The sequence below is a fragment of the Bufo bufo genome, chromosome 9 (genome assembly GCF_905171765.1).
Source record: "Bufo bufo chromosome 9, aBufBuf1.1, whole genome shotgun sequence".
Classification (NCBI taxonomy): Eukaryota; Metazoa; Chordata; class Amphibia; order Anura; family Bufonidae; genus Bufo; species Bufo bufo.
The window spans coordinates 219,941,782-219,960,226 of record NC_053397.1 but is presented as its reverse complement, the minus strand read 5'-3'; the positions used below and the strand labels follow the sequence as shown (position 1 = coordinate 219,960,226).

The 18,445-nt window shown below is 46.6% G+C and overlaps 1 protein-coding gene across 2 annotated transcripts in view; it reads right to left on the bottom strand.

Annotated features, from left to right (window-relative positions):
• The window catches only part of LOC120979517 (FRAS1-related extracellular matrix protein 1-like), a 221,425-nt gene that overhangs the window by 184,410 nt on the left and 18,570 nt on the right, over positions 1-18,445 (bottom strand). For both annotated transcript variants that reach the window (XR_005774308.1, XM_040408315.1), the window contains exons 5-10: positions 16,826-17,025; positions 13,765-14,088; positions 13,536-13,644; positions 12,097-12,228; positions 11,386-11,730; positions 10,889-11,031 (exon numbers count right to left, since the gene is read on the bottom strand). Coding sequence is in view for 1 of the 2 variants with exons in the window: in XM_040408315.1 (XP_040264249.1) it covers positions 10,889-11,031; positions 11,386-11,730; positions 12,097-12,228; positions 13,536-13,644; positions 13,765-14,088; positions 16,826-17,025 (1,253 nt within the window). In the remaining variant the exon portion in view is untranslated. The remainder of the gene's footprint in view (positions 1-10,888; positions 11,032-11,385; positions 11,731-12,096; positions 12,229-13,535; positions 13,645-13,764; positions 14,089-16,825; positions 17,026-18,445) is intronic.

Genomic DNA, 18,445 nt, shown 5'->3' with positions numbered 1-18,445 from the left:
ATGCCCAGGTTGCAGGTTCCAATTCTGATGAGACGCAGGCTATGGCAATCCAACGCTCTGTGGCAGTGGCTATCCATGCCGCCATGGGCTCCATGTCTACTGCTATTTCGCAGTCTATCTCTGAGATCCTTATGGCACACTCATCTTCATCCGGACCCAGTAGCTGTCCTAGACCCTTGACCTCACAGACAGCTAATGCTGATCCTCCAGCCTCCAGAACCACTAAGACTGGTGTGATGCTTGCCACCCAAGAAAGCGCGCTGCGTTCGCGCAAAAGAGCCTATGCCTGCCAGGCAGAAAAGGCGAGGCCATGGAGATGCGTCAGAGCGCAATATGATACACAGTCCGAGTCCAAACTCTGATCTGAAGAGGAGGCGCAGTCAGAACCTGACATTGGTTCAGAGCAGGAGGACCTGGAACTTTTGGAGGTGGACCCTCCCGGGCCATCGTCAGTTCCTAACCCCTCCTCTTTCCAACCCCCCCAAGGTCCCTTCGGATACACTAGATGTTATACTAGACCCCTCTGGAGAACCGCTGTTCGACCCGGATGCACTCCATCATCCGAGGTCCACGAAGTGGCTTCCATCGGACCACATTGCTAAATATTTGGAGTCACGGGTACGCCAGCCCCTTAGCAAGGAGGCTAGGAACAAATTGAGGGCTGAGTGCCCTAGACCCATTGTCCCTAATAAGGTCTGTGACACACCTGTTGTGGATCCTAAAATGATCCAATTTCTGGCCAAGTCTGGGTGGAACCCCCGTAAGGGTCTTGAGTCAGCACTAAAGGCCTGCCAGGATAAATTGCTGGATGGCCTAGGCCCCCTTACTAAGATTTTCGAAATGGCGGAATCCGCCAGAACCCAGAACACTCAGGTAGATCCGGAAGAACTCTGGGGTTGGGCACAGCGGGCTCTGTGTCTCACTGGCAACGCAAATACCTCTCTCTATTGAGAGAAGGAAAGCCATTCTGTTCAAGATAGAACCGAAGCTCTCCAATCTGGCCTTAACTGAGGCGTTCAAAGATGCCCAGGGTCTTCTCTTTGGAGACTCTTTTATTAAAGATTTGTCCCGATTTGTTGGTGCCTTCACGGCACTGGATAAAGCCCAATCACCAATGAGACGGGTTTTCCAGGGACGGGTCTCCACCGGTGCTAGGGGCCGTCTGTCCGGCCGGTCATCTTTCCAGACCCGTGGTTCGGATCGAGGCCCTGTTTCATTCAGATCCTCCAACCAGGAATTCTGCCAGCCTCCCGCCTTCTTCCCCACCCGTGGTGCTTCTTGGCGGTCCCGCGGTACCAGAGGATTCTCAGTATCCAGACTCCCATTCGGTAAGTCTACCAAACCCTTTATCTTCTTTGACTGTTTGGGTAGGGGGCAGACTCCGTCTCTTTTCCCACGCTTGGTCAGCCATCACTGCCGACCCATGGATCCTCACTACCGTACAGGGATTTCAGATAGAGTTGGTGGTTCATCCCAGTTTCATTCCACCGCCTCATCCCATTGTCCTCCCTGTCCCGAAACAACTTCTTTTGCACAGGGAGTTGAAGGAACTTTTTCTGAAGGGCGCGATGGAACCAGCCCCAGACCCCTCCAATTGCATTATCAGCAACATGTTTCTGATGGCCAAAAAAGGAGGCCAGATGCGTCCAGTGATCAACCTTCGGGCACTGAACGCATTTGTCCGTTATCGCCACTTCAAGATGGAGGGCATCCGCCTCCTCAGAGACTTGCTCCTCCACAGAGATTGGTTGGTCAAACTAGACCTGAAGGATGCCTATTTAACAGTACCGGTTTCCGAGACGTCCAGGAACCTGCTTTGTTTCCAATGGAACATGAAGATGTGGCGGTTCACCTGCCTCCCTTTTGGGCTCTCCTCAGCCCCTTGGTGCTTCACCAAGTTACTGCGCCCTGTCGTACCCTGCCTCCGCAGTCGCGGAGTTCGTCTAATTGTTTACCTAGACGGTATCCTCCTCATGGCCCGGGACAGTCCTACCCTACTCACACATTTATCCTGGACAATGGACTTGTTGTCCCACCTCGGTTTTCTCCTCAACCTGGAGAAATCCTGCCTTACTCCTTCCCAATCCATGGAGTTTTTAGGCTTCACAATCAATTCAACGACGGAAACCCTCAGCCTTCCGTCATCCAAAGTCCGGGCCATCCGCAAGGAACTCCGCCAGACGTTAGCCCTTCCACAGGTATCCTTACGCCACCTTGCCGCATTATAGGCCTCCTTTCCTCCTCTATCCAGGCAGTTTTTCCAGCACCCCTACATTATTGTGCCATGCAACACTTCAAGATATCTCGCCTTTACGCGGGTGCATCATGCGCAGACCTGATCACGTTAGACGAGGAGTCCAGGGACGAACTGACATGGTGGATCCGGAACTTGGAAGTTTGGAATGGCAAAGCTATTTTCAGCCCGCGTCCAGACTTCACAATAGAATCGGACGCCAGCCTGCTGGGATGGGGCGCCTTTTGCGACGGAGTGAACACCGGGGGACGCCATATCAACGCCTTGGAACTTCTCGCAGGATTCTTCGCTATTCGCAGTTTTGCGAACGGACTGACCAGCACCTGCATCAGATTACGGATGGACAACATTTCTGCAGTACGATATCTCAATGCCATGGGCGGCACGCACTCGACGCATTGTCCCATCTGGCTCGAGAATTCTGGACTTTTTGTCCGTCCACGGAGATCACCGTCATTGCAGAGAATCTTCCCGGCCTTCACAATACGCACGCGGATTGGAGCTCTCGTTTTCTCTCCGACTCCAGCGATTGGCGATTGGACACAACGGTCTTCTCATCCATATCCTCCCGATGGAGCCCCTGCTGTATAGATCTATTCGCATCCCGTTTGAACACCCAACTTCCCAGATTCTTCAGCTGGCGCCCGGATCCAGACGCGGAAGCCACTGACGCCTTTCTAAAGAACTAGTCCGAGACTTCCGGTTCCGGCGCGCACATGTAAGGAGGTGAGCAGAGAGAGCTCCGTCTCCCCAGACACTAATAGCGGGTGTTGCCGAGACCTGGGGCTTCATCACCCCGACTATACATCTCCCTGACATAGAGGGAGGTAAATGGAGAAGTTTATTGTGCGCCATGGCACCCCGCTAACCAGCTCGCCTCTCCCACCGCGCGACCTAGCTGAACTCCAGAAAGGCAAGATGGCGGACGCTAGGAAAATGATTACCCGCTCGTCCTCACAAACATCTCAGCCACAAGAAGCGGAGGAGCTAATACTCACACAGCTGGAAGGGGCTCAACAGTCTGGCGATTTAGAATCTTCCTGCAGAGAAATGGCCATAGAGGTAGCAAAATTATTGGCGCCAGACATAAAAGCCACTCTGGAAGCTACGATCTCAACTTCCTTAAAGCAGCTGCAGGCCACAGTGAATCAGCACTCGGAACAAGTGCAAGAACTTGAGCAAAGAATGGGCCTTGTGGAAGACGAGCTGAAGAGAGTTCATACCCAGCTCAGGGACGTTACACAGTCTAATAAGGCGCTCCGAGACAAAGTTGAGGACTTAGAAAACAGGTCCCGCAGAAGCAATCTGCGTATTCTCGGTTTACCGGAGAATATCCCAGCGCATCAGCTATCTCGGATCTGCTCGGACGAGCTACCACAGGCGTTGTGACTCCAGGCCCCAGCAACGGTCGAGAGGGCGCACAGAGTAGGCCCACCGCAGGATACTGGTGAGTCAGAACCGCAGAGGAGGCCCAGAACGACCATAGTTAAGTACCTGAAGTACACAGATAAGGAGGCCATCCTGTCCAAATATAGAAAGCTCAAGCAACCGCTCAAATTACGCGGCCATCAGATTTTGATTTTCGGGGACTACTCCATGGAGGTCTCCAAGAAAAGAAGAGCCTTTTCACAAATATGCACCCAGCTAGTAAATAAGAAGGTAAAGTTCGCCCTGATTTACCCGGCGGTTCTGAGAGTGTTCAGGACGGATGGAGGAGTGGACACTTACCTTTCACCTTCGGATGCAGCAGATGCCCTGGAGGAATGCAACATACCAAGGGACCTAGCCACAAGATCGCCTAATAGGGGAACTGATTCGCCAAGAGAGGGTCGTTTCGATAAGGCAAAAAGTACATGGTCATCTGCTTTACCTGGGACATCTCCGAGACGAAAAAGAAACCCTGCTTCCAGCCCGGACTGGGGATAACCGCACTAAGTGTCATTTAGTTAGCGGGGAGCCCCAAACCAATGCAGTGGCTGGCGACTCACGTTTGTAAAGAACTCAGTAAGAAATATATGGGTTTTCTCTTTCCATGTTTTGATTAAGTCTAGCGGAAGGGAGGTTAGTAGGCAAGTTTAATATCATGTTTGCATTATGTCTGGGGGGAGGAGGTCGGAAATGGAAGAAGTGGTCTTAAGTAATGGACTCTGGGCTGGAAGTACGCAGCAATCTAACCCAGGTCGGTGCGAAAAAAGAGGAGTCTACGAAAAATTTGCTGCTCTGTTTAAGCGCTCTCAAAGTTCTTAGGGGAGAGAGTGTCTACATGTTTACCGGGGTTATGTTGGGAGGGTAGATTATGTTTATTATGCCATCTAATAACTTGAATTGCAATGTCACTAACGGGCTTTATGGGGGGTTGTTCGCCGGGAACCGGCCTCCCAGAGGTGCTTCTACTTTACTAATACCATATATCCAGCTCAAATGATTAAATTGGTATCCTGGAATGTCAGAGGGTTGAGGTCCCCTCATAAAAGAATAATGGTCTTACGCCACCTCAAGAGATTACAGGCTGATATAGCCTTGATTCAGGAGACGCACCTTGGGGAGGCTGATTTTTGGAGGATGAAGCGCATGTGGGTTGGACAAGTATATGGATCTCCCTCAGACGGAAGAAAAGCAGGTGTGATGGTGTTAATCCATAAGAAGCTTAGATGCGAGGTTTTATCGATGGTTGGGGATGATAAAGGTAGATTTTTGAAGCTTGACCTAGACACCGATGTAGGTGGGTTAACATTGTATAATGTATATGGGCCTAATGCTATGCAAGCTAGTTTTTTCTCAGAATTGGAACTGAAGGTGGCGCAGGAAAATTGTGATAATATGATAGTGATTGTCGACCTTAATGTAGTTCATAACATTCAGGAAGACTGTAGGAAGGTAGGGGCAGTGGATATGCAGAGACGAGGAACTGCTGTTCAGAGACTGACACTTGACTCCTTTTTGCAATCTACTGCCCTGAAAGATGTTTGGAGGCATCTAAACCCGACGGAGCGTGAGTTTACACATTTCTCACCCGCTCATCAGTCATGGTCCAGAATAGATTATGCACTTATTTCACCAGGACTGATGAGGAAGGTGAAGGGAGCAGAGATATTAGATATTTTAATATCTGACCATGCCCCAGTATCCCTTTCACTTTTGGAAAATGTACCCAGAGGTACAGATTATATATGGCGCATGCCCAGTTATTTGGCCACAGATGAAGATTTTCTCCTACAGCTGAAAGGGTGGTGGTGGGAATTTACAGAAACTAACAGAGAACACAGAGATAATTATACCCTATTCTGGGATACAGCTAAGGCAGTGATTAGGGGGAGAATAATTTCATACGCCGCAGCTAAAAAGAAAAGGCTGGCCCAGAAAATGAATGCAGCAACAGAGGAGGTGAGACGTAAATATACGGCTTTCCTAAATAATCCGTCAGATGTTAATAAAACCCAATGGGTCACGGCTAAGCACAATTATGATTTTTATGTTGAACAAAATACAAAACTGACTGGGGAGTATAAAAAGTCGCATCTATTCAAATATGGAAATAAGGCAGGGAAGATGTTGTCCAACCTAGCCAGACCTTATACGCCTAACACCATTATTAAAAGCCTAATAAATACGTCGGGGCGTAGGGTCACAGACCCGAAAGATATAGTAGACTGCTTTGGGCAATTCTATGCTGCTTTATATGGTCAAGCAGAATATGATGCTAAAGTAGAAGAGGAACTCATATCTAAGACCTCGTTACCGCGGCTTACAGAGGAAATGCGCGCTCATCTTAATGAGCAGATCACGGAAGATGAGGTCAAATCTACCATTAAATCCCTTGTAAGCGGGAAAGCTCCGGGCCCGGATGGATTTGGAGCAGACTTTTATAAGGGTCTCAAGGAAGAAATCACCCCTTTTTTAACATTGCTTTTCAATAGTTGCCTAGGGGGTCAGGGTATCATGCAATCTGGAAACATGGCGCATATCAAACTCATCCCCAAACCAGGCAAAGATACGGAACAACCTGCCTCATACCGACCAATTTCTTTAATTAATCAAGACCTTAAAATACTGACCAAACTATTAACTAATAGACTGGCACAACATATGCCATATCTCATAGGGTCGCATCAGGTAGGTTTTATAAAAAATAGAGCGGCGGTGACTAACATCAGATCAGTTTTGGTGGCGCAGGACTATGTGCATTATGGGGGTGTGGGAGGGAGCCCTGCCTTGTTGTCTGTCGATGCGGAGAAAGCTTTCGACACTGTAAACTGGAAGTGGTTGTGGAGATCTATGACTGCTTTCGGAGTAGAGGGATCTTTCAAATCTTTGGTTGAGAACATCTATCGGAGCCCGCAGGCTCAGGTTAGCTTGCCCGGCTTTTTGTCGGCCCCTTTCCGGCTCGGCAGAGGTACAAGGCAGGGCTGCCCTTTGTCTCCCCTCCTGTTCAATCTGGCTCTAGAACCCCTGGTACAACACCTGATTCAGTCAGATATTTTTAAAGGGATCCGGATAGGTAAGAAAGAACTTAAACTGGTTTGCTTTGCAGACGATATATTGCTATTTATAAACTCCCCGCACCTATGCCTTAAAAAGATATTGGACACCTTTGAGTATTTTGGGGGAACTACGGGATATAAAATAAACGTAACTAAGAGCCAATTATTATTCTTGGCTAAAGGGGGGTCTCAAGCCCAGCTGGAACGAGACCTTTGTAATGTTGAAGTGGTGCCACAGTATCTCACCTATCTAGGTATCAAAGTAGGACGTCACCCATCCTCACTGTATAAATTAAATTATGATCCCCTAATCAGGAAGGTAGAAACGGAGTTAGACAAATGGACTAAGCTACCGCTTTCACTTTTTGGGAGAGCTTACCTCTTAAAAATGGTAAGTTTTGCGAGATTGCTATATCCTATTCAGACCATACCCCTTCTGCTGACACATATTGATGTCAATAGGATCCAAAGAGCATTTGTACGGTTCCTTTGGCAGGGAAAACGGCCTAGAATAGCATATGACAAACTTTGCCTCACTAAGTGGGAGGGAGGACTCCAGATGCCATCCATCAGAAGATATAACTTGGCCTCTCTATTTAGACATGCTAGGGATTGGCTAAAAGGCTCCTCGTATTTCTCAAATACCCCTCTAGAAAGGGAACTGGTCGCACCTTGGGATCTAATAGCCCTACTACATACAAGAGTCCGAGATCTCCCTAAGCCGTTCAAAGATTATGTAGTCCTGAGGGATACTCTGGCTGCATGGCGGGGTATACGTAAATTATATAAATTACCCATGTACATTACGCCCTATATGCCTTTGTGGAATCTCCCAGCATTTCCGGAGGGTAGGAAATCCGGTCTTTTCAGAGTGTGGAAGAGTAAAGGGATTCTTACATTGCAACAATTACTGAGTGAGGGAGGAACTGAGCTTCTAACATGGCATGAGGTCCAATCCAAATATCAGATCCCAGCTTATCATTTTCTATCATATAAGCAGCTACACTCATATTGCGGGGCTCAATCAGTAAAACTAGGTGACCCTGAGAGATTGAATTGGTTTGGGGCCCTGGTGGGAACCCAAGATTACTCATTATCTGACCTGTATAGGAGAATGCAGAATATTCTTTCTACCCCATTAGGAGACAAAGTGTATAAGAGTTGGGAAGAAGAACTAGGGGAAGACACAGTCACTCCTAAATTGAGGGAAGGGATGGAGAAAGTGAGACAGGCGATTGCAAGTGAAACATGGAGGGAGATGCATTTTAGGATCCTTCATAAAGCCACGTACGCCTTTGACCTATCTTATAGAGACGCGCCTGCGCATTATTTGAGATGGTGCCCTAAATGTTTACAGCGAAAGGCTAACTTACTACATGGGCTATGGCATTGTCCCAATTTGAAGTCCTTGTGGGAGGAAGCTGTCGAGTATATCCAGCAGGTATGGGGAATAAGACCACAAATGTCACCTATGCATTGCATTTTTCACTATATACCACTGGACGAAAAGGGAGAAATATCCCATTCTACCCATATTAAAGGGGTACACTTATTCCTCTTAGCAGTGGTAAAGACCATGCTCAGACACTGGATATATCCCACAGTTCCTACTTTCCAAGAAGCATTGGGGGTGATGAAGTATGTCATGTATTTGGATAGGCTAGATGTAGAACGTAGCAAAGAGAAGTCTGCAAAACTGTTTTTTCACACCTGGGGAAGATTTATTGTTCATTCATTGACACCAGCAGAAATAACGGAAGTTGTCATGCCTTTTATACATACTAGGTGGTATCTCGAAGGGAAACTGAAGGGTACAATAGATAAATTAGAGGTGGTTTAGAGGGAGAAAATATTAATATGTGATACGCTTATTGCACACGAATATGAAGCGCTTTGTCCGGAAGTCTCAATTTGAAATATTATCATGGCATTGGGAGTTGGGAAACAGTTGGGAGGGTGGGGGAGGATTTGTTTAGGGGGGGATAAAAATAAAAAATTCGCAAAGGGCATATGCTAATAAACTGCTGGACGGCTGTCTAACATGTTTATGATCTTGCATGACGATATGTATAATGTACACATGCCTGCGTGCATGAATATTCTTTGTATCTGTATACTGCCTATTCTTTTCCGAAATAAAAATTGTTTTAAAAAAAAAAAAAAAGAACTAGTCCGACAACCTCATGTATGCCTTCCCCTTATTTGCTCTGATTCACCGAGTCGCCCAGGTCCACCAACAGGAGGCCGAAATAGTCCTGGTGGTTCCTTTTTGGACCTCCCAGTCATGGTTTCCTCAGCTGATGGAATGCCTGATCCAGTGCCATCTCCTTCTTCCAGTTTTTCAGGATCTCGTTAGATCCGTCAGGTCTGCAACATCCTCTCGTCTTAGAAGAAACTCTCCAACTCCTAGCCTGCAGGATCTCAGGGAACCCTGGAATGTCGCAGGAGTTTCGGAATCTACTAGACACCTCTTGGAGGGCGCATGGGCCCCCGGTACTAGACGGGCTTATCGGGCATCCTGAAAGTTGTGGGCTGATTGGTGCCTGGCTAGGCACGTGGATCCCGTTTCAGCACCTGTGACGGAGATCCTTTAATTTCTCACTTGGCTTTTCGAGGATTGTAAAGCATATCGTAGCATTTCTTCCTCTCATCAGGGATTTGATGGTTGCCCTGCTGGTCAACACCCTTTGGTGTGCCGTCTTCTTAAAGGCCCTCGTCTTTCCCGTCCTCCTAGGCCCCGTTTCTCGGCCATGTGGGATGTGGCCTCCGTATTATCCTTGTTCTCTTCTTGGCCGCCTAACGCGGAACTTTCTTTGCGACAGCTTTCGGCCAAGTTGGTCTCCTTATTCTGTTTGATTTCTTGTAAGAGAGTCTCAGATGTCTGAGCCTTGGACCATGACGCTCGCTCCTTCACTCCGGTCGGGGTGGTGTTCAATATTACACGCCGCACCAAGACCAACATTAAATCCGTGTCCTATCCCAGCTTCCCGGATGCTCCAGCCCTCTGCCCAGTCACCTGTCTGAGGGAATATGAGTCACGTACTGCTTCGCATCGCGAGGCAACGCACCCTCAGCTTTTTCTGTCATACCGCCGTCCCTTTCTTCCTGTCACTTGCATCACTCGATGGGTTAAGTGGATTATGTACTTGGCAGGGGTGGACACTTCGGTTTTTACTGCGCACTCTACGAGAGGTGCTTCTGCAAGAGCGGGAGCGAGATTAGAAGACATTATGAAACTAGCAGATTGGTCTCGGCTTTCTACGTTTCGTGAATTTTATTTTCGTCCTCCTGTTCACGTTTTTTCCTCTGTGTTAAGTCAGCTTTAAACTCGCAATAGGAGCCTCCGTGTCATGTAATAAAATTGCATGATTTTATTAAAGACACGGAGGCGAGTATTGCCCCTCCCCGTCTTTGTTCCCTCCCTATGTTTGCCCTGTGTGGGGTCTATCGTTGCCTTCATTTATGTATTTCCAAATGACGGATGCCTGTGTATGCATTTTCAGGTTTGGTACTTGATCCATAGTTCTGAACTGTTCCGATTACCGTTTTTTTTCTTCTTTTTGTGTTTTCTTAGGATGAATACTTCCAGCGAGCTACGCCTGACACCTACAGTCGTTTTTGTTTATTCTCCATTTCCGTTCTTCAGTTGGAGAGTTCATGCGCCGTTCGAGTTCAGTTCTTTGTTGGAGATTAGTGGATAGACCTTCAGCGTCTACGGAGGAGTGTCACCGCCAAGAAAGAGGAGGAATCTATGCAAAGCAGGACTATTATAGGGGTCTTATGTGGGAGGGTCCTGTTACCATGGTTACTTGTTTTGTTTTCTTTGCTGCTATTGGTGGTCAGTAAAGGAAGAGAAAGCAATAGGAGCCTCCGTGTCTTTTATAAAATCATGACTTTACGTCATATGTTAGGAAAATCATGCAATTGGCTCTTCACCGCAGCGTGGCCTCTCTGTGTGGCCGTACCCTAAGGCAGAGTGACATGGGTGCAGCCGATTTATAGTGATTTGTGACAAATTAATTCGTAACAAATTGAATTTCGTGGCTAACTTCGGTAAATTTGCCGAATAAAATTTTTAAAAACTTCGCTCATCCCTAGTTCTGACCTCTTATGTGGTGTGACCATGGCGGCAGAGGCTGGTGATTATACTCACTTGTCTCTCTGAATAGTTTGGCGGTTCGTGGCTGTCTGATAACACAAATTCAAAGGTGTCCTGAAATATTTCTCCTCCAAAGTGTCTGTAATAAATCAGGCCCCGGAACAGATCCCTCTGCAGGAACGTCTCTACTGGAATCCCTGGAGAAATCAGAGGAAATGGAAGAAAAGACTCTTCAAAACCAACGTGCTTCTGATATCTTCTAGTCCTTCTTACACTAAAGGGTATGCATACTTTTGCAAAAATGTATAGTGTCCGGATGTATCTAAAGTAAAAGATGGAAGCAAATAGTATCCATTGAAAATCTCCTACAGTTTTGTGTATACAGCTCCGATGAAGACCTATGTGTCTAGAGATGTTAAAGTGGAGGGAGAGGAGTCACGCTTGACTATTGCTTTAAACCCACCTCTGACCTGTGGGGGTCTCAGCAGTCAGACCCCATGTCCCCAAATCCCTGGAATCTGTGGCTGAATATCTCAGCCTCTGTTAATTACCTGGACTCTCCTCAGAATATCTCTTCACCAGCTCTCCGGCTTTCGGCGGCCTTGTGATATTATATAGAATGTGGTCATCACTGGAGTCCAAATCTGACGCCATTAACATGTCCCTCTCTATAGCGATGGCGCCGCCTTCCACAGCTTCGAACCCAACGTTATTGACTAGGAAAGGTGGGCTGTCGTCTTTAGGAAGGATGTTAATGGGAAGCTTGTGGCGAATGCTGTGTCTGCCGTCGAAAATACGGAACACAATGTAGTCCTTGGTTGTGTCGCTGTCATCATGATGGTAGCGGACGGCGCCGTGCCGGATGTCCTGCACGGTGAAGATAAAAGCCTTCGATCCTGAGGAAAGAAGAAGCCGTCAAGACACTTTCTGATTGATGTATGCTGTGTTCTGTAGTGTCCTGTCTATTACACATGTCTTGAAATACTCTGTGCTTCTGGAGCAAGTGTGTGCCTCCCCCCTAAGATCAGCAATCTCCTCTACTGAAATACTCTGTGCTGCTGGGGGACCTTCTTCCTACCACTTTCTGAGTCAGTTTGTGATCTCCATCCTCCCGTCACATACAGCCCTGTCCTCACTCACTTCATCCCATGAGCAGGCACTGACATCTAAAAGATTCTGCTCCTGAAATGCTCTGTGCTGCTTTACACACACTCACAGAGTAGTTAGAGTGGCACCAGATTAAAAAAGGACAACTCACTTACCCTTAACCGTGAGGCGTCCATGATGTAATCCATCTACCGTGACAAGCCGAACAGCATGAATGTTGTCGTTATCCACAATCTGAAAAATGTCCCAGGTTATAGGCCGCGACTGCCCCTCCAGTAAGTTCAGACCTGCGGAGGATGGAAATTGTGATAGCTATTCATCAGGATCAGTGGGTAAGACATCCAACTGCAACCATCCACAAGATCGGCATATTCCTCTCCAGAAATACTCTGTGCTGCTGGGACACCTCCCCCCAACTATGTGACACTCAGTCTGTGATCTTTCACTTGCCTCTATTCCCCTCACTTCATGATATTACCCCAGTCACTGGCGACCCTGTCCTTACTAATATTATTAATATTCTGAAATACTCTGTGCTGCTGGAACCTTGCTTATCCTCCCACTATGTAACAGTTAGTCTGTGATCTTCCACTTGCCTCCATCTCCCTCTTCACATAATGTAATTGCCCCTGTCCCATGCAGCTCTGTTCTCACTAAAATGACCATATGAGAGGACAGGTCACCGCCTCCTCTAAAATCCACTCATTCATTTCCTTAAATACTCTGTGCTGCTGGTCAGCCTTCTCTTTACACACTTTCTGAGTGTATATGACTTCCCAGTATAATAATGGTGTCCTGGGCGACTGTCACGCTTCGGTGTGGGAGGGAATCACCACACCGAGCATAGGAGGGAAGGGGGAAAAAGGAATCAGGCCTGAGAACTAGGGAAGAAAGATGGACACCTCCTAGTGAAAACCCTAACCAAAATCTTGACTGACTACCAGTATGAACAGACCCCAAAGGTAGGTGAGTTCAAATACAGGAATACCTAGAGTCCTATCTAGCCCTATAGGACCCTGGTACTAATGGCAGGGACGAGACTTCCTGTTCCTCCAAAAGGAAGGACAAACAGGAGTCTACTTCAGGCCTAATACAAACAATAGGGAAATTCAACACACAGAACCTAAACCAAATACAAAAGGGAAAGGAAAGACTTAACTTCAAAGAGGCTATGGAAGCACCAGGAACTCAGCCTAAATCCAACCACAAACAATCCACAGGCACAGAAGCTATAAACCGCACAGCATCGTGGGAGAAGCCACTATAAATAAGGAAGGTTAAATGACCACATAAGCAACACCTGGAGGCGAGAGGTGTGGAAATTACCTGAAACAACACCGGCGCCTAGTGATCCACAAGGAAAACCTGTCAGATCAAACCACGTGTTGCCAGTCTCACAGATCTCCTACCACTCACTGTCACCAGGACGTCCGTATGTCTCAGTACGTCCGTGACACTAACATTTTCACAAGACAGGTCACTGCTCCCGACAAGATCAACACAACCTTCTCCTGCTACGTTGATCATTTCCACTACCAGATTGCAGCCCTTACTTATCCCCATTTTCATAGTTTTTTTAAGGATGGCCACTTACCCATATTCCAGGACACTCTAGGAGCATTCGTCTCTGCAGTCCTTATGGAGAAATGGACCATTATTGGGGGGCTGTTGAGAAAGTGACCATCAATCGCTTGAAATTCAACCTAAAAACAGAGGCCAATGAGTGTTACATATGGGTGGTAAGACCTTTGGGCCACTTTATTCCTCCATAGGTGCCATTGACTTCCTTGTGTTCCAGTTCACATGTAAATTTTTAGTCTTACCTCATAGTTGCGCCTCTCCAGATGGGTGACGTTTGGGGGCTGATAGGCTATTTTCATTTCATGAAGATCCTGCCATGTGAAAGATGTAATCGGCTTGGTTTGGTCGTCCAGGTGCGTGATATAACCCTGTGGCGGAGCCTTACTAATTGTGAACACAAGTTTCTTCTTAGGAGTCTCATCATCTTCGGCATCTAGCGTGGCCGTGGTTAGTGGACTTAGGATAAACTGGTCAATTTCCAAAATAAAAGAAGGCATGAAGGCCGCACGGGGTGGAGTGTTGGGGACGGCTCCAGAGATTTTTACAGGGATCCATACATTTTGCAACTGGAAGAAAGATGGAGGTTATTTGATCCATGTTGGAAGCGGCTACTTATAAGATACTTATTATATCACTCCACAAGTGTCAAGAGGAAGAAAAGGGAAGAAGATGGAATACTTAGAAGGGGTTCAAGAAGAAAGAGATGAGGGACATGGAAAGGATATGAAAACATGGAAGATGAAGAAGAGGAAGAAGAAAAAAACAACAAAGATGATCAAGAGAGAGTTAAAGAACAGGGGGAAAACATTAAAAATGGCATGGAAAATTAAGAAGGCGAGAATGAGAAAGATGGAGCTAAATATAAAGAAGAGGGGAAAAAGAAGATGAAGATGACGATGAAGAAAAAATATGATGGAAAAGAAAAAAGAGAATAGCTAATAAGAGGAAAAAACAGAAGGGAAAGAAAACAAGAAAGGGGATGATGAGGAAAAAGATGAGGAAAAGGAAAAAAAAGAAAACTTGGAAGATAAACCAAAGACTAAGGAAGAGCAGGATGAAGGGGGTGCAAAAGGAAAACAGTTGAAGAAGAAGAAAAGGAAAATGACAAAGAAAACTACAAAGATGAGAGAAAGCATGGATAAAATTAAAGACAATTAATAATAAGAAGATGAGAAATTTAAAGGAGATGGAAAAGAAGAAAAAGGGAAGGCAGAATAAAGAGTAAAAAAAAGAGAAAGAAAAGAAAGATACTGAAGAAAAACATGGAAAATATGAGAAAAGGGGAGAGTAAGCAAAATAAAGCATGGATGATGAAGAAGAGGAATATGACAAAGAAGGAAATGAAGCAGAGTAAGGAAAAGAAAAGAAGAGGATGAAAAAGGAAAAAAACAAAGAGAGGAAGTGTAAGATGAGAAGAAGGATGATGGGGAAGAGGTAACAAAGAGAAATTACACAGGGAAGATGAATAATAAGAAGAAGACAAGGAAAAATAAGGAAACTGATATATGGAAGACGAAAAAGAGGAAGACGAGAGTGATAAAGGAGTGGAAGTGAAAAATGGAGCATACTAATACCTGTGAGATGAAGAAGAGGAAGGAAAGAAAATAGGAAAAGGAAAGTAAGAAGATGAAAAAGGGAGGAAAAAGATGTTCAAGGAAAATAAGATGGAGAAAATATGAGGAAGCAGCAACAGCAAAAGTGGAATCTAAAGACAAGAAATAGTAAATATACTGTAGAGAAGAGGAAGCATTATTACACCACGTTCCTTAAAGGGAACCTGTCACATCAAACTACCGTCCCAGCTCCAGGCAGCACAGAGCAGGAGCAGACTGATACATCTATTCTTATTTGTAAAGATTCATTTTAACCTGTAATATATTGATTGAAATTCCTCATTTTGCCCTCACTTCGGGCTAAAGAGTCCGATGGGAGGCCCCACACAGTAGTTATCAACTTATCCTCTATAAGAGCATATACATACAAACTGTCGATCCTTCTGTACGACCGCCCCCTGCACTCTCTACACAGGGAGGGACTCTCTCCACTGGACTCTATACACAGGGAGGGACTCTCTCCACTGGACTCTATACACAGGGAGGGCCTCTCTACACAGGAAGGGACTCGCTCCACTGGACTCTTTACACAAGGAGGGACACTCTCTACTGGACTCTCTACACAGGGAGGGACTCTCTCCACTGCACTCTCTACACAGGGAGGGACTCTCTCCACTGGACTCTATACACAGGGAGGGACTCTCTCCACTGGACTCTATACACAGGGAGGGACTCTCTCCACTTGACTCTCTACACAGGGAGGGACTCTCTCCACTGGACTCTATACACAGGGAGGGACTCTCTCCACTGGACTCTATACACAGGGAGGGACTCTCTCCAGTGGACTCTATACACAGGGAGGGACTCTCTCCACTGGACTCTATACACAGGGAGGGACTCTCTCCAGTGGACTCTATACACAGGGAGGGACTCTCTCCACTGGAGTCTATACACAGGGAGGGACTCTCTACACAGGAAGGGACTCGCTCCACTGGACTCTTTACACAGAGAGGGACGCTCTCTACTGGACTCTCTACACAGGGAGGGACTCTCTCCACTGGACTCTATACACAGGGAGGGACTCTCTACACAGGGAGGGACTCTCTCCACTGGACTCTATACACAGGGAGGGACTCTCTCCACTGGACTCTATACACAGGGAGGGACTCTCTCCACTGGACTCTATACACAGGGAGGGATGCTCTCCACTGGACTCTATACACAGGGAGGGACTTTCTCCACTGGATTCTCTACACAGGGAGGGACTCTCTCGACTGGACTCTATACACAGGGAGGGACTCTCTCCGCTGGACTCTATACACAGGGAGGGACTCTCTCCCACTGGACTCTATACACAGGGGGGGACTCTCTACACAGGAAGGGACTCGCTCCACTGGACTCTTTACCCAGGGAGGGACGCTCTCTACTGGACTCTCTACACAGGGAGGGACTCTCTCCACTGGATTCTCTACACAGTGAGGGACTCTCTCCACTGGACTCTCTACACAGTGAGGGACTCTCTCTACTGGACTGTTTACACAGTGAGGGACTCTCTCTACTGGACTGTTTACACAGTGAGGGACTCTCTCCAGTGGACTCTCTACACAGTGAGCAGAAACTTAAATCAATAAATGTCAGGTTAGCATATATTGTTCAGCTGCTCCTGCTCGGCACCATGCCACCCGCATATATATCACATTCCACATGACCGCGATGTAACTTAGCGGCATCCACACACCACACATCTGACCTGCAGTTGTTTCCTGTTGTCCTGACTGCGGTATTCTATCTGGAGAGGGATATAATCCACATCAGGAGAGGGAGGACTCAGATGTTCATACTTGAGTCCCATCTCAAAAAAATCAGCGCAGTTGGTTTTCAGTCGCTTTATTTCCTTTAATCCGGGATGGCATGCCTTATTCCCAGAACACGGCACTCGTTCTTGTCTGTCTGAGTAGAATTGATACAGTAGAGATAGAGAAAGGCACATTAGGAACATGATCAGGAATGGTGCAACCAGTCTACCCCATTGGTGACTTCCAACTATACTGTCAAAGAGACCCATGAATCAGCTCCAGTGCCCAAAGGTTGCAATCAGCTGGAATCTGCAGGGAACTAGGTCACAAGTGTTCAGTTCTTCTACAGCGCCACCACAGGGGAAATAGAGTATTACACAGAAAAAAACCAATGGGCTGTCCACTGCATTGATGTGCTAGGTCCTCCAGAATGAGAGAGACTATCTTGGTAGCTGATTTCAATCTTGGTAATTTATGGAGGTCCCATGCAGTGTTTGCGAATGGGATTTCTATATCAGACAGCCCCATACACTGTAAATCTAAGGCTACCAGGATATTGTCATGTATTAAGCGAGGCATAGACTGGCGGGACAGGGATGTAATATTACCACTTTATAAAGCTTTGGTCGAGCCTCATCTGGAATATGCAGTTCAGTTCTGGGCACCAGTCCATAGAAAGCATTCCCTGGAGCTGGAGAGAGTACAAAGGAGAGCGACTAAACTGATAAAGGGGCATGCAGGGTCTTAGGTATGAAGAAAGATTAAAATAATTAAATAAATTTAGTCTTGAGAAGAGACGTCTAAGGGAAATCTCACATGGCTTGTGATGAGGACGTCACGCCGGCCGGCGTGGTGACCGCACATGGGATTCCGTTTGAGATCTTCAAGCAAGATGGCGGCCGCCGGCCCGTTGCGAGCAAATGGATGAAGTGGACATCTGGTGTTATTGATTATTGATGCACATAGGTTGAGAATGTGCCCATATCTGTTTGCTGTGACATGGTTATTTATGGATTTAGTACCAGTGTCTTCTCTGAGACTGACTACAGTTTTACATAGTCCCATGTTTTTTGCGCAGGTCTGGGATGGCGTCATTTTCTGTCACCTCTCCTTATATCATGTGATTTTGATATTTTCGTGTACAATAAAGAATCATGTTTCTTTACTGCGTACATTGTGGCCTCCATTTTTGTATGTAGGTTTTTTGCTCGACACTAGTAGTCACAACAGGAAGAGTTTTCAGCAGCTTGGTCATCTGGCAATCCAGGCGGCAGATCATGGTGTCTAATAAGGATCTGCCGACAGCTAACCACTATACAGTATGGGGACGAGCGATGGTATAGCCATCACTCCTCCCCATGCTGCAGAGGAGATTGGTGCCGATTTTAGATGATATTTGACTATTGCTATCTATGACTATACTCAGGGGGTTAAAGTCAAGACTACAAAGGGATTTGTAAGCACGTCCATGACTTGAGGATTTAACACGTTTTGGTTAATCTTGACACCATTCTTACATTGAATGGACATGTTGGTTTCAGTTGAGCCACAAGCTTTGACCTTTTTGGTTCACC